The sequence below is a fragment of the Heterocephalus glaber genome, unplaced genomic scaffold (assembly GCF_053883595.1).
Source record: "Heterocephalus glaber isolate CG9 unplaced genomic scaffold, H.glaber_assembly_v1.0 deba00000347, whole genome shotgun sequence".
Lineage (NCBI taxonomy): Eukaryota > Metazoa > Chordata > Mammalia > Rodentia > Bathyergidae > Heterocephalus > Heterocephalus glaber.
The window spans coordinates 19,404,931-19,432,408 of NW_028258143.1; the positions used below are offsets into that span (position 1 = coordinate 19,404,931).

Here is a 27,478-nt window from a genome sequence, read left to right on the forward strand (position 1 = left end):
CAAGTGCTGTGGAATGGTGATGACAGAAAAACAGTCACTATGCTACTGTTCCAAAGTAAGTTATGACTTGATAGGGAAGAAAAAAGCGCAAAGAGTAAAGCTGGGCAAACGCACAAGGACATGGAGAGCCGGGGTCGTTAGCCGGAAGAACCTGGTCGCCCGCTCTCTAAGGCGGGGAAAACCTTTGGCTCCAGTTAAGAGACGCAGAGGGCTGCGCGTCACGAGTGTGCGTGTGTCAGTGCATGACTCTCCTACTCCGCCCACAGGGTCTGGGCACCCGTCACCATCCACCACTGCCTGGTCAGCAAACTAAAGCAGAGCGCCCAGCCTTCCATCCCTAAAGTTCACGCCTCCCGCCAGCCCCCAATTTCCAGGAGACCGGAAGACCTTTTGCCCCGGGTCCCTAGTCCGCCAGCTAGTGCCCGCGGAAACCGGAAGCTCCTCTGCCCCGACCGCCGGCGCCCAGCGCGTAGGCTGCACAGGCGCAGTGGAACTCGGGCGGAGTTGTGGGAGGGGAGGAGGAAGAGGAGAAGGGGGGCGGGGGCCGGTCCCAGAAGATGGCGGAGGCGGGGGTGAGTTGGGGTCTCCCGGAACAGTGTAGGTGACGTGTTCTGAGGGAAGCAGCCTCACGAAGGGTGTGGCCCTCGGGGAGAGAAACTAGATTTTTGCAGCTTGGGAATCCTGGAAGCTGGTGTGGAAACCCAGGACCACAGATGGGGCCTGCGGGACAAGGAGGGCTCCGCTTATCTGGAGGGGGGTCCCCGAGAACCAGAAGGGACAGCGAGTTCGGGGACAGGTCTTAAGGGAGGCCCGAAGCACAGTGGACAATGGAGGAGTGTCAGAATGGGAAGGCTGGAGGACAGTGGGAAGGACGACCCTGAGGGTCTGAAGGGGTAGAGGTTGGCGAGCAGTCAAACACTGAGTTGCCAGGACTTGGTGACTTGCAGCCAGGAAGAAAGACAGGCTTGGGAGGGAATGGATCAGAATAATCTAGGTATCATAGTAAATTTAGAACCCACCCAAATGATGTGACATTGAGCTGAGGAGTAGGACTTTGGCATGTTGAATAGTATAGTTGCAATAGTATACTTTTGGAACAAGTGTGTGAGTACATCCAAAGAGAGTTCTTGTCAGGCCCTAGAAATAAGCTGATGATAGTTACTGGGACTTTAGAGTGAGTGGGGTGGAGATCTGGACAAGGAAAACAGTAAAGATGATGGAGGTGAGGCAGGGAACGGTGCTAAAACTTAGTTGATAATGACCTCTGTGAGCTTAATTTTGGAAAAAGTTGTTAAAGGATGGTATTGGGTAGACAGTCCAGAAAAATATACCATGAAGAGTTTGCTGCTTTGTTGAATTGAGAAGAAAATGCTTTGAGAAGGATTTGGTAGGCTTGACAGTTGGGCCACTGAAATTGACTAGCATCAGGAGTATAGTGCAGCTGAGGATTGCATGCTCTACTTCTGGGTGCAAGAAAAAAAAAAAAAAGAGGCAGCCAAGCAGTGGCTAGATTGTGTTTTTTTCCAACTTTTGGGTCTATCTCTAATAGTGAGCCATTAAATAAAAATGAATGAAGGGGACGCCCCCACTAATTGGGGCCCCACAGGAGAAAGTAGTGTATTCTTCCTGCTTTTCCCTTTCATTCTTTAGCTGGCCTTTACATTCAGTACTGTATGTAGGTTTTGTCATAGTGTGATTTTTCACAGTACTCAGTTCATATCTGAGTGACAGAGCTGGAAGTCATATACATTTGCAAAAGAAGTTGAAACTGATAATTGTTGCTTTTACAGATGATTGCATTGAAAAGGAAAGGATAAAGTACAGTTCAGTCATTTAAAGACAGTTTGTTTTCGTTGTTATCAATAATTGCCCCCAACAATAGAATAACTTTTTTTAGGTACTGAGACTGATACTTAAAGGTGGTAAGGGGATATAAATTCTGCTTGCTTAATGCTTTCTTTCTGGTTTTAATAGTGGGAGTTCCAGTGTTTTCAAGTCAAACATTTTCTTACTAGACGTTTTAATGTCCCTAGCCTGTGATTCATATATGTGTGCTTTTATTTAGGTACTCAAAGTGTTTCATTATTTTATGTGTTTTTCTAATGTTAATGCTTATTCTGAGAATGCCATCCTAATTAAGAGAGCATGTGATGAAAAAAGATGTGCGGTAGTAATTTAACTTTATTAGTATTTAGTTGTGTGAAGAGATGGAGTAATTGGAGCAAACATATTTCTGTGATTGCTAAGCTGTAGAAGAGGAATAATGGTCTTTACTGGTTCTGGGTGAGGGAAGGGTGTTGCAATTATTAAAATGCATCTGGTTCTTAAGGTTTCTAAGAAGTTTTGCGTTTGTGTTTTGAAACACCTGTGCCTGTAGGTTGTTTCAGTGGTTAGCATAAGCTTTGATTGTCATTAACAAGGCCCAGAATCACTTATCACCTTTTTATTTTTCTAAAAGTAGTTATGTTAATCCATTAACCTCGTGTCAGACATCTGGAATAATATTTTTCTTGTATTGGTGATTGGTCATTGATCTATGTGAGCTATTCAAAATATCCACACTATTTTTCTTTGGTCATGTACTTCATAGAAATTGCAGATTAGGGATCAAGGTAGAATTTTTCATACCCTGTGGAAGGTTTTTCTTTTTAAATGGTTGAACGTAATATTTTGGAATTAGTAGTAGTTTATCAACATGACATTAAAAATTCTTTCCTGTGTGGTGGCACTTAAATTGTTTTCCTAGAGTGTTTGTAGATTGAGGCAATGTGGTGAAGTGGAAGAAAGTGAACATGGAGTCAGAATGGTTGGGTCTAATTCTGGTACTACCTGATCATAATTTGTGATCTTACAAAGCTGGCCTATTTATTACCCAGATTTTCTTTGGGGACCCATGGGATATTTTCTGTCCTTTAAGTAGTATAGATAACAGACACTTTTCCTCTGATCAGCAAAATATTCTTCAAATAATCTGAATTTTTCAAATATAGATTTTGTTTTAAAAAATTGGAGACTCAAATTTCTTATTCATGCAAGAGTAACATTTAAACATATTAATATACTTTGTTTAAAAAAATCAGTAAATAATCAGAAAAACAAACTTCAGAACAAATTAAGTGATACTTATTCCTTAGAATTTTCCCATTAAAACAACCCACTTCACGAATGAGTGACTGATATAAACATTAGGAATTTGACTCTTGCACACAGCTGGTGAATGAGTTTGTGGAACTTCCTGTCCCTTTGATGAGCTGGGTCATTCCCATGCATTCACTTTACATGTTTGTGGTAGTAAGGTCCAGTAGTACAGTGTTGAGCTTGTGAATTACAAGCTAAGCTTACAGCATGGCATTTGCTTTGCTGGTGAAGCAAGAGAACTCTTAAGTCACTGATGCTGTTTGTTTGGATAATGGAGTTTTTCCGTAATATAAACTGTCGAACTCTTTTCTAAAAAAAATGCACATGTATATATTGTTTTGTGCTTTTGTTTTGAATGAGGCTCAGATACCCCTAGGATAGATCATCTCCTGATTCTTTTCTATTTCTTAAATTTTAGAATACCATGATTCTAAAGCATTTTAGAGTATATTTTTTTCTCCAATAATTATATACTATCATATTATGATATAGACACAAAGTTAGCTTTTTGGATCTCATTCAAATAAACATCAAAGAAATGTTAGGCTATTTTAAAAGAAAACTTTGGGGATGATGTATGTATGAAACTGTAAAGAAGCACTACCAGGAAAGGTTGAATAAACATCTGTGGCAGAAAACATAAATAAACACTTTAAAAAGTTGGTACTAGTCTTGAAATAGTATGTAAAAAGAGGTTTATAGCAATCTGTGGCTCTCAGTTGGGACTTTTGGAAGTAATGTGGGCATAATTTTGGTTATCATAAATGAGAGAGGTTGGGATTTCAATGGGCAGAAGCCAGGGATATTAGATGATATGTAAGGTTTAGGCAGTTTCAGACAACAATTGTCCTGTCTTGAATGCCAAAAATTTTTGACAAGTCCTGGCAAGTGATTGTGAGCTGGGAGCTAGCACAGCTGAAATAACTTTTAAAACTGAAGTTAGTTTGTTTTTTCAATAATAGTATTAAACATAAAATATCATTTGCCTATTAATTCCCTTTTGAAAAAATTTACATGTGAAAACAAATGATTTACTGGGTTTGAGTTACTCAGGACATATACTCATCCTCTTGAAGCTGTTGTAACAGCAGCGAAGTTGGGGATTTGCTCTGCCTCTGGCAGCCAGCAGCCAGCTGTTGGTTTCATACAGTGTATAAGTTAGTCATTTGTTTTGCTTTTTACGTTAGAACATCTTTTCACTTTGATCTATTGCTTTTAAAAAAAATTTGAGGGTGTTTGTACATTTATTATCTTTGTGTTATATTTGGTCTTCTACTTGTGTTGCCATCAGTACCCTGAGAATACACTGCAATTGAACTGGTTTTTTAATATTTACTCATCTCTTCAGTAACCAAATAATTTTATAGAGACCCATGGGCTGAAACACAGGTCTAAGTAGTTGAAGTGGAATGGGACTTGGGATATAGAGGAAAGAGAATGAATTTGGGGATCATTTAGACCTGAAGTAAAATTCCAGTTCAAATCCTGCATGTCCTGTCACCATTAATAATCCAATTGCTAAATCTCTTTGACTTAGCATCTTCATTGGTAAAATAATTCCTATCTTTACTATTATTTTGAAGATCAGAGTTACTGTATGTCTAGCACAAAGAGTAAGTGCTCAATTAATGAGTGCTCTGTCAATGATGGTGATGATAATGATCATCATCATCTGTTCTGTGGCTACCTAACTTTGCTAAGAATGTTCAGAACACATAACATGTTAATATACCTGGATACCACAGCATGGCAAGGAATAGTTTGAATATCAGGCCAGGTGGAGATGTTTTCTGGACATTTTCAGTTGGATTTGGAACTTTCCCACAAATCCACTGTAATATGTACTATTTTCTCTGGTCCTCTAAGCTGTAGGATTCGATTACACTATAGACTAAGTAGGTTGGTGAGGACTAGCTTAGGGACAGTTCTGGGCACAGAACTTTGGGAAGGGCAGAGACTCGGTTAAAAAGCCAATTGTTTATCACATGGAACTAATAGGCTGTGGAAGTTACTAGTACTTAAAAAATTTTTTATAATGGTTATTTCTAATGTTACCTTTATTCCTTGGAATTTACACATTGAGTTTTGTTCTAAAATTCATTTGTAATATAGTTTAAAAATTGGAAACTTAGAGGTAATGTATTTTAAATGATGATTAGGTTCTAGAGTTGCCTTCTAAAAAGCCTGCTTAACCTACTGTAGTTTGATTCAGTAAGAGTTACCCTCATTTAATTAAACAAGTAGGAATGTATGGAACTCCCACTGAGGGCTAAGCAGGAAGCTTTCTGGGTATGGAGACACAGTGGGAGATATAATAGTGAATAAGACCTACATAGAAAGTTTATAATCCATAAAGCATCTTTCTATATCATTATAAGATAGTTACCATAAGTGCTATCTATGATTTTAAATAAATGATTTATCCCCTGACTTGTAAGGGGATGCTCAAGATATATTACAGTTGGGTAAGATGAGAGTATATTACAAAAATAGCCTGTGTAGTATTTTCCTATTTAAAAACTACTAGTATTTGTTGAAAACAAATAGAAAAATGTCTAACAGTTCAGGGAGCAGAACATGCTAAGAACAAGGATTTTGAAGTCATGGATTTGAATCCCTGGTCCACCTCTTACTATGGGTATAAACTTGGTCAAGTCACTTACCCTTTCTTTGCCATTTTGCTTTACCTGTAAAATGGACAGAATAATTGCACTTAACCTCTTAGGGTTAAGTATTAGGGCATTGTGAGGGTTAAATGAGTTATTATATGTCAAGTGCTTAGAATTGCACATAGAAAACATTACATTATTTGTCTTAAGTATGGGCAAAGGAATGATCATTGTATAGTTAATTTTTCCATTATTGTAACAAAATACTTAAGGCAGGCCAGCTTTATAGAGAATAGAGACTTATTTAGCTCATAGTTCTTGAGATTTAAGGGCATGATACCAGCATCACCTCTGCTTATAGAAGATGGCAGAAGTGCAGAAAAAGGCAAGATCACATCACCAAGTAGGAAGCCAGACAGGCTGGAGTATCCCACAGTTTCTTCCAAGGGTAGTGTCCCAGTTGGCCCAAGGACCTCCCACTAGGCCCCACTTCTTCAAGGTCCCATTTCCCACCATCAGCACACTGAGGAGCAAGCTCCCAATTCATGAATCTTGGAGAACAAACAGTATCCAAACCACAGGAACACTTTGGTCAGAGGAATAAACAAATACCTAGAATGACTGAATAGCAGAGTTCTGGGTTTTAGAAATCAGGGGCCATGTAAGAAATCCTCAGAATCTAGTCATGAGGTTGTTCTTCTCTTACCTTTCTTTCTTCTGCTTCCCTTTCTGGCTTTCTCATAGTTACTGTCATGACTGTAATTAGGGCAGACTGAGGTTAAAGTAGCAGTTGGACCTAGCTGTGGCCCTGGGGAGTATGGTCAAATCTGGCTTCTGTGGCTGCTGTATGTGTAGGTGAGTGCATGGTGGTCTGGTTTTTATAGAATGCTTTTGTGCAGCAATTCAAATATATAAGCATTAAACATTAAAAAGGCCATTTTGTTCTTCTATGGAATTGTTCTCATGAGCAAGTCATATTTTATTATGTAAAATAGATTGTCTTCAGTCAGTATGTTGATTTTCTATAAAATATAAAGTACTGTAACTGATGGGCTTGGAGACTTAGGTGGAAGATACAGAGACCTGGGTTTGATCTTCCAGATTCTATCAGAAGTATCTCAGATTACCTGCTCCACTTTTATATGAGGTGGAATAAGCTATTTTTAATAATATTTTAATCTTTGGATCTCTTAGGTCACTTATTCTATCCTAGTAAATATAAGAGTAACACTTTATTTTTATTGCATCATATGTATAAAATATTTTAAAATCTTTTCTCATTCAGCAATATCTAATTTAAATAAGTTAGTATGCAAACTTGTCATTTCATTATTTGTCTTTTTAAATTAATTAGTAATGGAGTTGGAAAAATTGTTTGATCGTATATTAAACACACATTGATTTGTTTTTCTTATCTTTTGCAGGATTTCTGGTAGGTCCTCCTTTAGGACGAGATGTAGTACTATTGAAACATCAGTCTGCTTTGATTCACAGACAGTTGATCTTTGCAGCCAGGAAGCCTTTCCTTTTTTCTTTCAGCTTACTGAACTTATGAAACCATGGCAGAAGGAGAGATGGAGTCACCTGGGGCCAAAAAGTGTGGCCCATATATTTCATCTGTCACTAGCCAGAGTGTGAACTTGGTGATTCGAGGAGTAGTCTTATTTTTTATTGGAGTATTTCTTGCTTTAGTGTTAAATTTGCTCCAGATTCAGAGAAATGTGACGCTGTTTCCACCTGATGTGATTGCAAGCATCTTTTCTTCAGCATGGTGGGTACCACCGTGCTGTGGCACAGCTTCAGGTACGTATAGGATGTTTTGGCAGTGCCTAGAAAGGAAATAAGGCAAATAATTGTGGATGTTGTCTCAGCAATAAACTTTTAAAAATCAGCTTTATTGAGCTATAATTTTAGTACAGCGTAAGTCCATTGTATGGACCTAATTTAAGTGAACAGTTTGAAGCATTTGGGCAAATGCATGTAGTCACATGCACAACCACAGCCACAATCCAGCTGTAGAACATTTCTGTCATCCCTCAAATTTTCTCATGTCTTACTGAAGTCCATTACCCACCCTTAGCCTCAGGCTACCATTGATCTGATTTGTGTCGCCAAAGATTACTTTTGCCTGTTCTGAGATGGAATATCAATGCAATCACTTAATTCCTCACTTTCTCTCACTGTGTTTGGTTTCTTTGTGACCTATCAACTTTTAAAATTTAACCCTAAAACCTAACCTGATTCCCTTTGGGATAAAGCACTAAACTGCTTGATTTTGTTGTTTCTTCAGTTTATCTTATGTAAGATTTTAGTTATTTTGTTGAAGGTCACTACTGCTAGGTTTGAAGTGTTTGATGCATGTGCTCTGTTTTGTTTATGAAGTAGATAAAAACTTGAAAAAATGGAATATTTTATTCAATTTTAAAGTTTCTTTTTTTAAAGATTTTGATATATGCTTTTTCTTGGTATCTTATTTTTAAATGTATCTTAACAGTAAATATTTAGAGAGATCAAAGATAATCTCTCACTGAGAATCTGGTTAGTTACTCTGTATGTTTTTTTGATGGTGCATGATGTGTAATGGATACAGTGGAGCATTTCAGAGTGCTTTATTGATGCCAGCCTTCCATAATTGATTAGCTTTTTCTAATGACTGAGACCAATAAACTATACTAGTATTTTATATAATTAATATAAGGCAGCCATAATCATATGGTAGAAGATAATTGTGATTGAGACAGAAAATTGCTTTTTTGAATGTCCATATTTAGATGCATATGTTGAAACATAATGTAGTTCTTTCTGGGGTTACATCCTAAAGCCTGAGGTAGAAGGCTGAATTCAAAGGGTGAGATCAAATTGTGAGACAATTTAAATGACCTCATTAAACCTATGGGAAAGATGTGTAATTGTGTTCCATGGACAGAAGGACATTCTTGTGCTGAGGTTTCAGTGTGGTTTAAATATTGATGTCTAACCACTGCAGTACTCACATGAAAATAGAGATCATAAAGGCAGTGATTCCTAATTTCTCCAGAGTTAACATGCTCTGAGAGAATAGGCAAAATAGTCCAGACAAAGGGAAGAAAGCACAAATTATATTTTATTACTCTGTGTTATATTTGCTGCTTCTCATGTATTTTCTTTCAAATTTGCAAGAGAAAAATTTTTTCAATAAAATTTTCTAGTTATTTTCTCCTGATACATAGCTCTGTGTGGCTGCCAATAGAAATATTTTGATACTTGGAAGAACATGTCTTTTCAGAGCAGACAGAAAGGAAGATCAGAGGAGGGAAATGTTACTTATGGCATGTCCTGTGGAGGACAACCTCGGGAGAGTGTGCCTCTTTGAGGGGATGAGGACATTGAGATGAAGAGAGTAAATTAGTGAGCCCAGGATCCTAGAGCCAGTGAGGAGTGGGGCTGGGGTCAGGAGTCACACACTAGGGAAAGGGGACAGAAGGAGCTACTCACACTTCTCCTTACTCAGAATCCTTCCTTTCTAGCCTCCAGGTGAGTGCCAGACCTGGATGAATACATGATGTATATTGCACATTCTGGCCTAGGGCAGGGGAACTTGGCAGAGCTTCCGTTTTAACTCCTTTATGGAGAGGAAAGGCTGCATCTGTTGCCTGTTGGTCTGTCCCTGTAATGGGGCCCATTTTTCACAAACTCACATTTAGGAAGAAAAATTACAAATGTTAATACTACTATTCAGCCATTTGGTCCCTTCTTTTTTCCTTTTCCTAGCTGTTAGGTTTTGTCACACTTGTAAACTAAATTAACCTCAAACCTTTTTATTTAGAGGATTTTCATTTACATTTCTTGTTTAAATATTTCTTCTGAAAACATGTGCTCCATAAAGTACCTGGGCAAAAGGAAGTAGAGAGACATTAGGAAATCCAGATTCCAGTTAACTCTGCCACCATGTTTGTTGAATAGTATTTAGTGAGTGAGAATGAAGAGAACAGATTTGTGACAGTTGCCAAAGATAGAATATAGATTCCTGCATAATTTCTGTCCCATATTTTAGAGAAAATATCAAGGGAAAAAAGTAAATGATAGAATAAATGTACTGAATATGAGTTTGTGAGTTTGTTTTTGTGTATATATATTTATGCATTTTCAAAACCTCTCTAGGTTCTTACCATTGTAGGTCAGAAAAATTGATAGTCATCTTTTAATTTTCCTGTCCAACTAATGTTCTTAGGCCTTTAAAGCAGTTACCTTTTGAGAGTCTCCCGAGTCACCACTTTCTGTCAACAAAAAAAACTAATTATGTGCCATGTTCCCTATCACACAGTCCTAGAAAAAGCTAGAAGTCCTTCTTCAGGGACCAGTGGAGATGTCTCATAAATCTCTTCTCATTTTCCTTTTCTGAGTTCCCTGCTTTTAGTTTAACAGTGCTGATGTTTAGAAGCTGATTACCTTTTTTATGTGTGCAGTGCACTAGAACTAGAATTAGAAACTTCCTGAGTATTACAGAGGGCCACAAAGGAATCTTTGTAAAGAATACATAAGAGAAGAAAAAACAGTTGTCATGGTGTGGGTAAAATAAGTAGGGAAGTTGCCTCAAATATCTCAAGTAGCTAGTTTGAATCCAGACCTGTGAAAGCAATAAGTAACTTAAAAAAAAAAGAAAAATAGAAAAATCTTTTCCATTTCATCATGCATTTCACCCCATTCCTGGAGACTCTTATAAGACCCGTTCTTTTCTCTCACCTATCACTTACAGCTTCCAAGTTTTATATCTTTGCTGTTTCTTGGTCCAGGCCTCACCACTGGCTTGGGGTTATCAGTCTTTATCTTTCTACCTCTCATTGTGCCTCTGTCTCATTCTCTGTGTTGTACACTCATTGCTATACGAAAGATGCTTCTCCCTGGGACAAGTGTGATGGCATCATTTTCCTCATCCTCCAGTATCTGCAGGGTAAAGTCTTTATGATATGGCCTTGTCTGCTTTTATCTTTCTCTGAAATCTTTCTACACCCTGAAGCTCCTTTCATGTCCAGAGCTAACGGTTTCCTGGTAACACTGGCTCTTTTCAGCTGTCTCTTAAGTTTGATGAGAAAGCCATTTCCATCCCAGTCACCTGCTGAGCACAGCCCATCTGGGGTCATCTCTTCTGTGAAGCTTTCCTTCTGGCCCATCAGCACCCTCCTTTCCTTACCAGATGCAGGGAGAGGCCTGGGGTCAGTCCTAACACAGCACTGCATTTAATAGTGTCTCTGGTCACTTTGCTACTGGAATCATATCTCTCTCTTTTTTCTTTTAAATCCCCATCAAATACCAAGTGCTAGATAAATTGTAGGACTTAAGTATTTGTTGAATGAAAACGTTATCTTATTCTGTTGTAGTTTTCCATGGAAGTGCATTTCATTGAGTGGTTTTGTCTTTTCAGCCTCTCTCTCCTTGTAAAATGTCTAATTTAACTCTGTTCTTTCTATTTCCTCACTGCTTTAAGCACAGTACCATCATAAAGTGATGACTTACTACAGGTGATCTTTAGTCTTGGCAAACTAGCTAGTTGCTGGGAAATCACTTAAAGATACCACAAGAAATGTGATTTTTGCATCAGAGTGCCATGGGATCAAACAGGACTTTGCACATAATTTTACATGGGCATGATTTTAACAGTCTTGTTTTTCTTTCTTTCTTTTTTAAAGGCACAGGAAGGGAAAAGAAGCTCAGACATATTCTTCTGAGCTCCCAAACAGTGAAGCCTTACAGCACTGTATATATTGTCATCAGATTCTGCCATGCCTTTATTTAAAGGAAAGAAAGAAGATATTTAATGGGAAGTGACAAGCTTCCTCGAATTCTTCCTCTCAGTGAGCAACCAAGAACCATGCATACTCAATAGATTTGATTTTTACTGGCAAATCCCAAGGTTGGCAGGTGGCAGTTTAAATTCCTTTTTGTGTTTTTGCTTCCTCTTCTTAGTTGTCTCTTACTTGCAAATCTGACATCACATGCATAAAAATGTAGTCAATTTTATTTATTTATATGTTTGCACATACATGTCAATATTCTTCATGTGATAATTCTTTACCTGTGGCATCAGCTGCTGAAGAAAATTAACTTGGAGTGCCTGCTTTTAGTTGATTTTATTCAGCAATAGGCAAACCAGGTGAGAGAGAGAGAGAGACGAAAGGGGGTAGGTATGAGTATAGGTAGATACAGGTAGTCTATATCTATTTGTATCTCTATGTTATGTAGAGCAGCCAGGGGAGAGAGAAATGACAGATGAGTTTTTAGTTTTATGACCCCTTGAGGAAAAAAAGCAACATTCATTTACATGTATTTCAATTAGGCATGCATATTACCATTTTAATTGTGTCAGAAAGAAATACTGTCAGTTAATCTTACAGGATTTTTGGAGCAGTAACTTTTAAATAGGATTAATATGAAACTTAAGTTACTTAATAGTTGTTGGAGTTCTGCTTTGCTGAGATTTGTCTTTAATTTCTTAAGGGTCTGTGAGCCATCTATATTCAGCAAATGCTTAAATCAAAAGACTTGTAGACTAGAAAATACATGCATTATTGCAGTATCTCAGCTCCCCATGGAACAGTGGCCAGGCAGCCTCTGTAATGCTGTTCCTTCAGTCTGCTAGCCTGTGGTTTATGATATTAATTGGCTTCTGTTTTTCTCTGAAGATTAAATACAGTGTTTGTGAGAGGTAGCTAGCTAATACTAAGTTGGGGAGGAGCTTCTGACCCCCCTCACTTAGATTTTGATGCAACAGTTTCATTATACGTCGTAGGTGGTTTGGGACATTTCAAAGGTGCTTTCCAAATGATGTGACAGTTGTGTCTTTATTCTCAGAATGGTACCATAATCATTTTATTTTGAGGAAGATTAGCAAATCAAAGCTGCCTAGCTATTTCTTGTTAAATTTAATCAGTGGAAGTACATTTTCTTTATAATTTGTTAAATAAAGTTTTGATTCATTTAGTCTTTTATAAAATAACTAACTCAGCATTTAAAAATTTCCTCTACTTACTGAATAAAATATTGAGGTTTCATAAATAAGGATAGACTGAGAATATTTTGGGTCTCAATCATATACATTTTGTATATAGTAACTGTTTATAATTAATTTCAGTTAACCTTCAAGATGCTCTTTTCAAAACTAAAAAATATAGTAAGATGATTTATTATTTTTTAACTTGGAATTTAAATTTCATTTGAAATTTGTATTTCTACAGACTATGTTTACTCCATTTTTCCTATGTGCAGAATTAATGTTACATATAGATTTCTGTTGGGAGTTTTCCTGCTTTGACAGTGTGACCTACAGTCTTTTAAGAGCCCCAGGGTGGAAAGGAGTGTCAGGAAAAGGTGCTAGATGCAGAAGACTGACACGAGAGAACCTGATGAGGCAAGACTAATCTATAGAACAGGTTAGCCAGCACCCAGAAACATTGTGTGTATGATGAGGCTGTTTTTGTACTTATGCTTCTAACTTTTCTTTCAGATTTGTGGCATTTAAAAGCATATTTCAGGGTTATGGAGGATTCAAAACATATTGCTTAAGTTCTAACTGGTTTGATGCTTTTCAAGTCTCATAGATATTTATAGTAGAAAAGTAGCATGAATCATTTAGTCCAGGCTGCTAAATTGTGAGTCATACACTTAAATGTTTTGTCTATTAGAATTTAGGCTACTGGTTTAATCATTTACAATGCTGTCTTCAGTGGTATTGTCCTCTTTTGGGAGATAAGTTTAATAATCTCTGTAATTGATATTAAGTAACTTGAGCTTTTTTTTTTTTAAAAGAATCTTTAAAATGCATATCATGGCCATAGTGATTCTTATAGTTTCATTTTTGTCAGTATAACATTGGAGATAACATTTTTTTTTCTTTTTCCCACAGCTGTGATTGGGTTATTATACCCCTGCATTGACAGGCATCTAGGAGAACCACATAAATTTAAAAGAGAGTGGTCCAGTGTAATGCGGTGTGTAGCTGTCTTTGTTGGTATAAATCATGCCAGTGCTGTATCCTTTACACTGTAATGAAATGCGCAGTAATAAAGCAGCTTCCAACAAACCAAAGATTAAATAGCCCCTTGCAACTTTACTGTTGTCAGATTGTGATGTGCCCACTTAGCCATAAAACACATATGAACCATATATTTGAAATCAGAGTAGCAGCTATGCAATTATAGTGGGGAAGTAGCTCTTCATTTAAATCCCTTTTATTCTGTGCCATTTAGACATTTTTGCATATTTGAAAAATTTATGTTTGTCCTAAATCAAGTTACTTAATTACTTCCATATAATCTTATAAGACTGGAGGTTATACTGTCAAGGCAGGAAAACTCCCAGTCATTCTGTAATTCAAACAGGTACATTTTCAATGAATTTTTTTCCTCTTTTTCTTCATTTAAGATTTACCTGATCTGGGCATGGTGGTGCACACCTGTAATCCCAGCACTTTGGAGGTTGAGGCAGGAGAATTGCAGTGAGTTCAAGGCCAGCCTGAACTACATAGCAACACCTTGTCTCAAACAAACACATAAACAAACAAATAAGTAAATAGACTTGCTAATAATGACATGTGGTAGCTTCTGTTATTATTAACATTATTATTATTTGAAGTACTGGGGCCTCTATTAAGCTACATCCCAGCTTTTTGTTTTATTTTTTTATTTTGAGGCAGGGTCTTGCTAAGTTGTTGAATTGCCCAGGGTAGGTTCAGGTTTGTAGTTCTCCTGCCTGAGTTTCCCAGAGTGTTGGGATTACAGGTTGTTATGGTTTGTGTCTAGATGTACTCCCAAAGCCTCATGTGGTCATAGGTGGGGCTTTTTCAGAGGTGGCCAAATCTAGAGTGTGTGACTGATTCATGGTGAAATGCTAGGATTAAGGCTAGTGATTACTAAATCAGTCCACTGATTGCTTTGGCACCACCCTAATCCCAGTAGCCTAGATAGAATATAAAAGGGGGAGAAAGAAGCTGCTAAGGTCCCCTGCTTGCTGTTTTTCTACCCATCATGACCTGTTTGTCCTCTATGGTGCCACTCTGCCATGCCAACCTGCTTGGAGCCAGCTGATTATGGACCGAAACCTCTACAAACTGAGAGCCAAATAAAGCTTTCCCCCCTTAAATTTGGGTGTTGGATATTTTGTTTCAGCAATGAGAAATTAATAAGGCAAATGTTTTTTATTTTTCTTAATTTAAAGAAGTTATAATTTTAAAAAGACTGTCACTGTTTTTAATCAATATCAAAATATAACATAAACATTCTTAAAAGTGGCTTAAGTAGAAATACTTGAGACCTTGGCCAGAAGTAACTACAGAGTCCACCAAAAACATGTGTACATCAGGAAAAGAAAAACGTATAAGTATATTAATACTAAATTTGTTGAGACATGAGATTAATACAAGTTATCTTCGTTTTTTTCCTCTAAGGTATATATTTTAGCAATTTTATTATTTGAGGAATCTAACAATTTGTTTAGTGATTAATGAGTATTTTTATAGTGTCCTCATGAGAAGGATAATATAGCTACCATTTCCCTTCTCTCTCCAGAAGAAAAGTTCCACCTGAGAACGTATTTTTTTGCCCTCATAAGGTTTTTCTTTTGGTCATCGTTCCTACTTCCTCTCCTTTTGCCATCTTTCTCTGACTTTCCTTTGCAAAAGAGGATCTGGGAAATGTTACTCCTGTCTTCTTTTTTCTAGAAGATTTGGTTTACGTAGTGAAGGTAGCAGGAACTTTAGGAACTGGGAAGAACATAAAGTATGACTCAGGCTGCCAGAGGTTTGCTGTCTTACACTGCTTTGAGCCCGGGGCCAGTGGAATTAACTGGAGTGTGTGGGTCATGTGGCAAGTCAGTTCCTGTGTCTTTCACCAGGTTTTGAGGCCCTTTTGATACTCTTGGGAACAAAAACCACGGTGGCCCGTTTCACTGGTCCTGCAGGTCAGTGGGTTTGAAAATACCCCAAAGGCTGTTATTGTTTTGATTTTCTGTTTTCTTTTGTATTAAGGAATTTCTCAGCATGTTTATTTTCATGAGCTTTTTTAAGATTTAGAATTTTCTAAAACAAATATAGTTGTTGGGAGGATTTAACAAGATGGAATCATGGACTGTCATATTTTAGAAATCACCTAGTTCCATGTCTTCTTTATAAAGGTAACAAGATATATTGAAGTTAGAGAGGCTGCATCATTTGCTATTTTATTTACCATACCAGGCTACAGCAGAGCTGAGACCAGAGACAAGAGCTCCTGAATCCTGTCTAAGAACATCTCATTCTCTTACCTAGCAGCCCCATAGTTATGCAAATTCCTGTCGCTGGAGTAGACCTTTGTATCTCAGACATTTCACCTGTGATTTTTGTTTTTAAGTTGAGAAATTTAAATAACCTTTACTAAAATTTAAAAAAAACTTTATATACAATTTACATTGTTTCCTTTGTTCTCTCTTTTCTTACTCTTTGAATGAAATACTTAAATATAACATCTTAGTTGCCCTGTTAGTAAAATCCAAAATGTTTATAAAATTTCTCGCATAGACTTTGCATATTAGGTTACTTAGACTTTAAAAAATAACATGGTACTACTTTTAAGATTGATGCACTTTACTTGTTTTCACTGAAGCTTTCTTATTTTGCTTATTGAAGTTAATTTAACATCAGATGCCACTCTTTATGCAAATATTTATTGTACAGAGGAATCAGTGTTCAAAATCTTTTCTTTTAGAGTTTAAGCATAATGACAGCTAAAAAATAAGAAACGCTTTTCCAGAAAGCATGCCTGTGTGAACTAAAGGTTTCTTGATAAATCAAGCTTAAGAAATGACCTCGAGGGAGTGACATACAACAGCCCTCAGATGCTGAGATGTCAGCAAGCTGGGTGTTCAGAATGCTGGCTTGATAGGGGCACTGGAATGGTGGTCAACAATGAGATGTTGAAGGTAGTAGGAGATGGTTTTATATCCATTTTTTTTTTTTTTGGACTTGGACTTATAGCATGGCCAGTTAGTTTGCTGAGATAGTAGGACCCCTCAAGGAGCTGGTTATAAAGCCAAGATGTGGCCTTTGGGAAATAGTTAATGCTCTTTTAATGACACTTGAAATTAATTCCTTTAGTGTAATCCTCTAGCAAAGAAATGAGAAAATTGAATTTGTAAAGCTTCATTCTGCCCAGAGGTTTTGGAGTAGAATAGGGCTATACATTTGTGAATAGATGCTTAAGTAGATGATGAAAAATAAAATATCATTTGAGCGAACTATCCTCTACTAGAAAGTCTCAGGCACCAAAATAACTTGGCAGGTTGCAAGATAATGTTCCCTTCAAGGCTTTATCCTCAACAAATTAAAACTCGAACAGTTGACATAATAGAAAGGGATACTGTGTCCTTGGTACTGTTGTTTCTGAACTGCATTATTATAAAATGTGTCTGTCAGTAAATCATACAGAGAATGTGGTATCCTGTTAAATAGCTGTCAACCCTTCTATTTTCAAGTTCCTGTATGATTTTCAAGTAATTCTAAATCTCTTTGAGAGTAATATTGGTTTCCTTTTTTACAAGAGTGTGTTCTTTTAGCATTACTAGTGTTCTGAAGCTTGTACTCACATTTTTAGCAAAGAAAGCGTTTCTTAAATAATGGGCCTGACTTTATAATTGGGAATGTATATAGACTTTTGGAGGGATTATAGGTACGTAGAATCTATTAATTAATTCCCTCTTTGTACCTGGGATTTAGTAAATTCTAGAGATAATTTTAATCCCATTTAGTCATATATATTATATTGAAAGATAAAAGACTAGTGTATTCAAGAATAAACCATTCCTTCAACAGTAGCATCTCTTATTTTACAAAAGTGAATGGGTAATTTTGGTTACAAATTTTGAGATGGCTCTTTAACATTGATCTCAGAAAGTGGATTTTGACAACAACATACAGTTGTCTCTCACACTGGCTGCGCTCTCCATTGGACTGTGGTGGTCTTTTGATAGATCTAGAAGTGGTTTTGGCCTTGGAGTCGGAATCGCTTTCTTGGCAACTGTGGTCACTCAACTGCTAGTCTATAACGGTGTTTATCAGTAAGTATTATTCTTTTGGTGCTTGTTTCCTAGGTAAATAAATGATAACCACATTCAGAATTGAGATTTGATTAACAAAGTAACTTATTTTCATTGTAATTATCTTAAATGTACTTGCACTTCCTCTGTGAGTTGTTAAAATATTTCTATTACTCTAGGTATACATCTCCAGATTTTCTCTATGTTCGTTCCTGGTTACCATGTATATTTTTTGCTGGAGGCATAACAATGGGAAACATTGGTCGACAACTGGCAATGGTAAACTAATGCTTATTTTATCACTGTCTGTATGAGATACATATGATGAGTTTTCTCTAAATAATGGTCCTTCTTTTAGAGAAGGCAATTTGTAAAGACAGTATTCTTTGACTTCTCTGTTGCACTCTCATTGAAATAAAACATTTGGAAGAATTTAATCCAGGTGTGTTAAATGTAGAAAAATTACTGGAAAGGCCAGAATGTGTTAAGGATAAGGGTATATGATTTATTGACCATGTGGAGACATTAGATTTTTAAAAACTAATCTACAGGTTTCTAATCCATCAGAATGGTTGTAAAAGTGAAAAGGGGCACTACCAATACATTGCTACAATATAGATAAATTAGAATTGTCACAAGCAAATACAGTTGTTTGATCATTTTAATTATGAAGGAAAAACACATCACTGATAAACCCAGTCATAGTAGCAAGGGTTAAAGTGTAACATTCAGAGGCCACAGCAGTTTTATGAATAAGTGCTGTCACTTATAATTTTAACCAGCTAGGAGAATTGAGTGATTTACTTTGCTGTCTTTTTTAACAGTCTGGACACCCAATTATTCTGTCGTGGTTTCCTTTATTTTGAATTGTGGCTATACATTTTTATAGCTGTACTGTAAAAATACTGTTTTAACCGGAAGCTTTTGTAATGCGATAATCTTTTCCTTTAAATCATAAGGTGCTTTGAAAAAACAGTGATCTGAGTTTACTACATCAGTCCTGTCCTTAAGTTCACGGCCTTCCCTTTGCTGATTTGCCTTACTGAGCACTAAAGGAAGCCTACTTTGCTTCATTTCACATTCTAGGATTGATCTAAATCATATGTTGCTATCATTTGTCATGCAGAAAAGTCAGCCATGTCCTGCCTTTGCCTATGGCTCTTTCACTTCTAGAATATGAATTAACTCTTCTTCTATAACGTTTCTTATTTAATTGTGGTAAATGTGTAACTTTCAGATTCTTTGAGGAATAAAGTGGACATATATTATTCATTTATAGAACTTCTTTAGTTTATTTGGAAATTGCAATTCAAAGAGATTTTATCTGTTAACCTTTTAACCTTTACTTTTTGCAGTATGAATGTAAAGTTATTGCAGAAAAATCTCATCAAGAATGAAGAAGGCAAAAATATACCTCTTGTACAGAAAAACAAGAAGGAAAGGGCATGTAAATTATATCAACAAAACTTTGGACTGTTAAACTTTGGACTGTAAAATTGCCAGGATGCAGTTTTTCCCATGATTGGTGTGTACAGGAACACACACACACACACACACACACACACACACACACATTATTATTGCAATCTGTGATTGCTTCATCTGTAAATCAGTTACAAACCTTTATGTATTTGACTTAAAAACTGTAAGATATATGTGCATTACATTAAAAATGTTAATTAGTAGATAAATTTTTTAAATTAATTTTTTAAACATACCATACATTATATCACAACATTTAATGTGCCAAAATATTCTACTGCTGTCATCAAGAGTCTTAAGAATCCTTTGAACAATTTATAAGTTAGGGGAAAAAAAAAGAGGAAAGCCAAAAATAAAAAGCAAATGGGAAGCCCGTATTTTCTCTGTCACTTACTGTTGTGCCTTTTTGTTTTTCCAGTCACAACAGTTTGAGTTATGAGTGCCCAAATGTATGATTAGTTTTTATTTTGATGTTGTTTCAGAGAGTTTTGAATATTTCAGAATATAGTAAAAATGAACCTTCATGTAGAATGGTTTCAAACCTGCATTACTGGATAGAGCCCAGAAAATAATTTTCTGTTTTGACAGATTTTACTGGAGTTATTTGTGATGACCAGGTGATAAGCACCATTAAAATGTTTTGAGTCTAAATTTGGAAGAAAATATATAATTAAAAGTTAGCAAATTTAAGTAGAATATGTGTTTTGGAACAACAAAGTGACCTTTTGCACTGTCATAAAATGTGGTATTAGCTGTTATTTGCAATACAGAGTCTCACACTGCTTTTGCACATGGGATAGATAAACTTCAAACAGATCAAAATTAAGTTTCTAATTCTATTGGGTTCTATAATCTATTGGTTCTGTAAAACAAACCACTTTAGCTGGGCTTAGTCATATAACTCATTGTCAGTGGAATGCCTGGATTTGCAACCTTATTTTAAACAGTCTGGGGAATGAGTGGATACATAATTTCTTATGCACTCATGTCCAATAGTGAATAGTTCAAGTCTGTTAAAGGAGGAATGGGGATGGTAGTCTGTGCATGTTAAAGGTGTTGGTAACAGTGTTGGGCATGCCTTTTTAATAACTAGAGCCATTTAAGTATGGTTTAAACATATTCTTAGCTAAGTTTCCCCCTAGTTTTTCTCTTTGAAATGATCGACAATGTCTGATACCCAAGAGCAAAATCTTCTGTGTATTTTGGGAGCATATGTGTGTGCGTGTGTGTGGTATGTGTGATTGAGTGAGAATGTATATGTATGTGCATGTGCTCGTGCTCTCCTAGAGTGTCATGTAGATATTTTAAATTTTTTGGTTTTAAAACTCTTGCTATCAGACTGAAATCTTGTATGCCAAACTTTAATTTGCTTTTATGTTTTCAGGCTGAAAGTGTAAAAATCCTAAAAGGATTTCATATTAAATATGTGTACACAAGTTTACAGTGGTGGTAAATATGCTACTGTAATTTATTGTTCTATCTACCAGATGTTATTCATGTAGAAAAAATAAGATATATTTTTAGAATCAACTTTTCAAGCATTATAAAATCTTTAATAAGTTATAAGGACTATGATGTGTTTACTTTGAAAATTGCTGTTAAAAGCAAGATGTATTAAATATGTAATCATCATTTTGGCTAAGAGTCTTTTTTTCTTTCCCATGCTAAGTCTTATAATATCATACTGTGGAATAACCTTGTGAAATTGATGTTTGGTTGAACTTATTAAATACAGTAAGGACACAGTATTAGGGAGATTAAATGAATGTGATTGGAGTTCTTAAATTAATTTCAGATCATCTGGAAAACAAGAAAAGATTAGCAAAACAAAATAATTATAATATTTTGGTAAATATATAAATATATAACACCGATTATTTTGTAATGAAAGGAAAAGGTAAATACCTTTAACATTGCTATCTCGGTAGTGCTTCTTTCCTTTTGTATTTAAAGTTATAGGAATTTGAATAGCCAAAACTGGGACTAAATTCTGTAAAAACTCAAGGAAACAAAATAAGCCAAAACCCTGCTAATACTTTTGTTGCAAAATTTATTTTTACCAAGCTGTTTTATCTTTCTTAAGGCCATGGAACCTTTCAGTAGTACACACATGTCACACATCTTCTGTTTTCTAGGTGGAATCCAGACTCAGTCAGCATCATTAAATACTCTTGTGCTCCCTTTGGCTCACTTATTTTCATACTGAAGTGTATTCTGTGTGAAGTAGTTATTCTGGTCTGAAGAGGGAAGTTTTAGCTTTGTGTCTGAAAAAGTCCATTTTATTTTTGAAGAACACTAGCAGGAAGAATTCAAGGTTCAGCATTTTCTTTTTTCTCCTTCATTCTCTTTTTTCTCCTTGGAAGATTTTTAACTTATCTTACATCATCTCATATAGAAATCTGCTGTTAGTGTAATTTTCCTTCCATTTAGTCAATCTGTATTTTTACTCCAGGATATTTTACATTTTCTTTTTATCCTTAAAGTTTTTTTATTTTACCCAGATGAGTTTACATGCAGATTTGTTTTTATTTTCCTTGAACGATATTCAGTGTGCACATTGAATCTGTGGATGCCTATCTTCAGTTCTGGAAAATTCTTATGCAGTATGATCAAAAAATATGATGAATACTCAACATTAAAAAAAATTACAGTAAAATATACATTGTCATTAAGTCCCCTCAAAATAGTCCCCCTTTCTTCAAATACGCTTATCCATCATTCTTGCCACTTTCTGAAGCAGTTCTGGATGTTTTGTGTCATGCTTTTAGTTGCTTTGTCATGGCTGCCTCAGTGTCCCGAATCACTTCTAAATGTTTACCTTTCATGGTCATTTTAACTTTGGGGAAGAACTAGAAGTTATATGGTGTCAGATCCAGTGGACAAGGTGAATGAAGACATACCTTTCCCTTCGATGGCACTTTGCAGTGGCATTCACTGTATTTTGGATCACCACTTATAAAGAGGAAGTCATCAACATACGACTGGAATAAGCTGTGGAAGTGGATGAGATCACCTAGGGAACATGTTAGGTGAAAGGAAAAGAGGTCTGAGGTGTACTAGCACATTGATGTAGAAGCTGGCAAAGGAAGTAAAGAGGTCAAGAGTAGGAGAACGAGTGCTGAGGACAAAGAGAAAGTTTGAGATAGAAGGGAGATGGTTCCATGAAGTACAATTAGAAGGGTGAATTAATCTTAGAGATAAAAAAGAAGATGGTACTCAATTGTTCTATGTTGAAAATGCTTTTGCTAACATGTCTTTTAAAATATTTCACTATTAAAATACCTAAAAAATTATTTTTTAAAGAAAAGCCTGATTATATACTGTGGCCCTGTTGGGAGTGAGGGGAGCATGGGGTAGCTAGATAACTTTGAAAGAAAGATTTTGGAATTTTGAACCACATCTATGAAACATGGACATAGAAACTGACTAGAGATGAAAGCCTTGTCAGGAAAAATTATGAGAAAAGAAAAAAAATGGAAACGAAGTCTACGTAAACAGGGAAGGGTGGAGGGGTAAAGGGTGCACAGGTAATGGGGAAAAAATAACCAAGATACATCATGTACAGGTACAAGCACCCAATGATAAATGTAAACGTACTGTATACCTAAAATGTACCAATAAAAGAATTTAAGAAAAAGAAAGTATTGTCATAACTTTGAAAGAATATTGTTGTTTTGAACAACATCTATAAAATCATGGGAACTGACTAGAAATAAAGAATTATCAGACAATTTTGAGGCCATTGAAGACTCAGATGAGAGTAAAGATCAGATATTTGTAAGAGAGCCAGTCAACATGGTTGTGTCATGGACTTAGAGTTTATAAACACTATGGAGTAGGCTGAGTCTAGTTTGAGAGTCACCAGCTTAGTTACTTTTCTCGTTGCTGAGACAAAATACCTGACACCTACAAGTTAAGGTAGGAAAGGTTTATTTAGCTCAGTTTGTAGAAGTCTCAGTCCATAATTGGCTGGCTCCAAGGCAGGTTAGCACAATAGACAGACATTGCAGAGGAGAAACAGTTCATGGTTGGTAGAAGGTAAAAAAAGCAACAAGGGCTGACCACAGCTCTTTCTATCCCTTATACCTTATCCAGATTACTTAGGATAGGTAGCACTCACACCCTTAATTCTAGTGCCCTTGATCCTAGCATTGCACCTTGAATCAATTCTAGCATCACACCTCTAGATCCAGCCACCTCTGAAAAAAGCCCCACATGAGGCTTTGGCGGCGGGGGTGGGGCGGGGGGACATCTAGACACAAGTTGTAACAGGGTATATGAAAAATTGATGGAGGCTCTTAATGAAGGATCAAGAGATGCATCATAGAATAAGGCAAATTGGGGAAAGAAGCTGAATCAGAAGTGCTGATCTGATGGCTTGAGATAATGAGGTAAACAGGACTGCAAATCAAAGGAGATTAAAAATCCTGTTGAATTGGAAGGTGGTAGGTGTGGGATTTGCAGGCAGAAGAGATTATAGTGTGACACTTCCAGATCTTACTGCAGTCCAGGGAGTAATCTACACAAATGTGTTTACCGAGGTCACGGGAATGGGTGGAGGTGAACAGCAGTGGAATAGAGGTGCATGGCCTGGGTGTCTTACATACTGATTGTAATGTCACCTGAAATGATTCAGAGGTCAAGTGGAAAGGAAGGGAGTCATCAGTACTCCTCTGCTACTGAGTGAAATTACTATCCAGATGCTTTGCTTTTGTTAGGGTTTCAACTAAGATCTCCTTCCTCCTTTTTTTATTTATTTACTTTTTAAGGTATTTATCATCATCCTAGGTATTTGAAATCTCACAACACTATGTGGAGAAATGGATATTCATCTCTTAATCCTGTTAAGAGTCATCTTTAATTCTCGGGAAATTTTCTTCTGTTTTTCCTTGCTTACCATATGTATTCTTTTTTTTACGGGGGGGGGGGCTTTATTCAAGAGATCACTTCCCTTTTGTTTCTGTCCTCTCCTTATGTTTCTTAGCTATTCTCTTTCATGCTACATTCTGGAAAAATTAAATGGATCGTCCAGCTCCCTGAGTTGCTCTTCAGCTGTATCTATTCAGTGTTTGGCCCATCAGTTGAGTTTCTAATTTCAGTGATCGCAGTTTAAATTTCCAAGATCTCAATTTATTTTATATAAGTGTATTGCCCTTCTGAGGGTATTAGTTACTCTTGCAAAGTTTTAAACTCATTTAAAGAGCCATCGTGAGGATGGGCAGGTCACTCTCTGGATGTAAACATTCCCTGGCTTGCCTTGGGCACACTCACCACTCATATCAGTGGGCAAGGAATGACCTGTTTCTGGCTAGGCCATGGCTAGTGAGGAGGGTTGGAGGGTTGAAGGGTTGGCCAGCCTGTTTTTCCCCAGGACCCAGCAGGTTAATCAACCTTGGCATTTCCAGCTCCAGGTACCCACTTCCTCTAAGCTTAGAAGGGCCCTGTCTTCACTTTAGAAAATTCTCTCCTTGAGTGTTTCCCTGCATCTATCCACCATGATTTCCCTCCATCTATCTGCTCTCAGTTGTTTTCTTTCTTTCAGGGAATCCTTATATTTTCTGGTTCATGGAAGATACTTTATAGTAAAGTCGTGGATTCTTTTTCTTTTTTTTTGTATCGGGGATCAAACTTGGGACCTTGTCCTTGCAAAGCAGGCAGCAGGACTGCTGAGCTAAATCCCTGCTGATTCCTTTTCTTTTTTAAAAGTTGTTTGTTGTTGTTATTTCTGTTAATTTGTGGTAGGAGAAAAAAGCTTCACCTTGCCTAGTCTGTTGACATGATTTGACCTTTCCTACCACCTATTTAGTTTCTCGTCCAGTACCAAGGATTAAACCCAGGACCTCACATATGCCTGAGGTAAGCACTGTACCACTGACCCCACCACCACCACTAGCTTCTCTTACCACTTTTTTTATACCCCGAAATCATGCCATCTCTTTAATCATTTGTGTTTATATTTCAAAAACTCAATTTAGTTAGGAGCAGAGATAAACAGGTGAAGTTAGTTGCTTCTTACTAGGTCTCAAGAAAATAGAAATCATCCTTCCCCTTGAAATGTATGTAGTACTCTGTCCATTTTGCCAGCAGGAATCCTAGTATCTGCCCCTGTATGCCTCCCTTCTTTTTTTTTTTCCCCATTAAGTTTATTGGTACATTTTAGGTATAAAATACAGTTGCATTCATCATTGGGATCTTGTACCATTACATGAGTATCTTGGTTCTTATTTTTTTCCCCCTTCCCTTGCCCTCTCTTCCCTATTTGCAAAGACCTTGTTTCCATTTTTTTCTGGTCCCAGCACCTGGAAGGAAGCCTCCCTTCATTTTATCACTGACGAGATCTGTGAAACCTGTCATCCTTCTCTGTGATTTACAAGATAGACTTTTTGAGGGTATGTCAACCGTTCTGAAGACAATGTTGTTAAGTATCAGATTTGGCAGATCAGATAGATAATGATGTGTCTTGGAAAGACTGGGCTATTGATGAGCCCCTTGTCAAAACTGCCATATATGGGTGATTTTTCCCTTTCACTGTTTCCTTGGTTTCAGTTTTTGTGAGGATTTTCATGAACAAGAGGCAGTTTTGATTCCATATCAGAACTGTTCTCGCAACTGTGTCCTATTCTGCTTTCACATGGCAGAATTTGTAATTGTTGATAATTCCATGGCCTCCCTGAAGGTGGGATTTAAAAGTAATGAGCAGTTGGCAAAAAGTTTTGCCATTTAAAAATAATTCTTTTTATTACTTTCCTGAAAATAATAAATTCACTCAGTACTACTATGCTTTCATGAATATTCGTAAGATTTGCCTCTCTTGTACAAACACTTTTTAAGGAAATTTGTACAGAATATGATTGTGAACCAATTCATTGTAATGAGCAGTTGAGGAGACAAAGGAAAGGAAGAACCCAAGAGCTGAGACTGTTTGTTTTAGAAAAAAAGTTTATAAAATACATTTTCTGGGAGTTTCTGCCATTGTATAAAACCCATTTCTATTCCCTTTATAGTCATCACATGTCACTCCTAGCTCTTCTGGGACTGTCTGCTCAAACAAAGTATGGCAATGGCAGTTCTGCTTTGAAACAAAATCTTTCTGCTTGTATGAAAGCTTCAGATTTTCCAACATGAGATTACAGTAAGACAGAGTGCCACCCCATCACCTTAGGATTAGCAGGATGCACCTGCTGTGCAATGCCTCTACACACTTAGTTTAGGAAGCCTGCAGACCAACAACTTTAATGTGAAGCTTAAAGCTGCTTATAAAGACAAATATTTGTGGAATTTTCAATGCCTCAGAATTCGTACATGTTAAGATCATGCCTGTCAAAGAGAAAGCAAGCCAGTATATGTTGAAGCAATTTCTTTTTCCAAAATATATGTACAATTCATCCTGAAGTTCAATGAGATTAATATTTTTTTCCAGAAAAAAATAAATTAGTGAAAAAGAAATCCTTAATATTTTTACCTGACTTGGAAGCTCTAACTTGTTTTCATTAATGTGTAAGTTGGCTGTTGTGTTAGGGTAGTAATGTCTGTAACAAGAATTTAACCCTTGAAATCTCAGCTTTATATACCAGGTTTATTTCTTACATATGTGACATAAACAGCCTGGATCATGGGAGGCTTGGCTCCATGGCATATATTGCCCCACCATGAACATGCCTCATTTATTGCTAAGGAAGGAAAAGAAGGGGCAAGTGCCTTTATGGCCACTTTTCTCTAGTTTGACCCCAAAGTAATACATTGCACTTCTGCTCAGTGGATTGTTCAAAACATATCCCATGGCTTTGACCAACTGGGAAAGAGCTGGGATGTTAATCAGTCCCTCAGAAGGAGGGAATAACCAAATATTGGTGATCACTAGTAATGTCTACCACCATTGATGCAAAGCAGTAGCATTCTGTTCTTAATAAAATAATCTCTTCTCCAGTGATCCATAGTGAACACAACTATTAGAAAAATATTTTGTGGTAAAATTTAAAACAATGAAATTATGCTGTTTAAAATATGTAAAATACAAACTTTATACCTAAGTCCTCTAATGGTGAAAAAGAAGAAATGGGTTCACTTTTGCTTGTTCCAATCATCTCAAAGGAGAAATGAGGGTGAGGGAATGAATCAAATGTTTCCTTTGTGCCTCTTCTGAACACCGTCAGCAGACCCTTGTGGGTACTGACCCCTTTTTATGGCAGCTCACATCCATGCTTGTTGGA

At 36.7% G+C, this 27,478-nt stretch overlaps 1 protein-coding gene across 5 annotated transcripts; it reads left to right on the top strand.

The window, feature by feature from the left end:
* Positions 1-491: 491 nt before the first annotated feature.
* On the top strand, positions 492-20,900 carry Insig2 (insulin induced gene 2). 5 transcript variants are annotated; one of them, XM_004836075.3, is made up of 7 exons: positions 496-572; positions 6,492-6,602; positions 7,172-7,550; positions 13,627-13,751; positions 17,641-17,807; positions 17,966-18,065; positions 19,142-20,900. In XM_004836075.3, exons 3-7 carry the CDS (start codon positions 7,307-7,309, stop codon positions 19,181-19,183), a joined length of 678 nt encoding a protein of 225 aa, XP_004836132.1. In that variant the 5' UTR covers positions 496-572; positions 6,492-6,602; positions 7,172-7,306; the 3' UTR covers positions 19,184-20,900. The 5 variants fall into 5 exon arrangements, with proteins under 5 accessions (XP_004836133.1, XP_004836132.1, XP_087054065.1 ...); XM_087197939.1 differs by lacking the exon at positions 6,492-6,602 and adding an exon at positions 12,990-13,153 and having other exon boundaries at positions 538-572; XM_004836076.2 differs by lacking the exon at positions 6,492-6,602 and having other exon boundaries at positions 492-572.
* Positions 20,901-27,478: the final 6,578 nt, after the last annotated feature.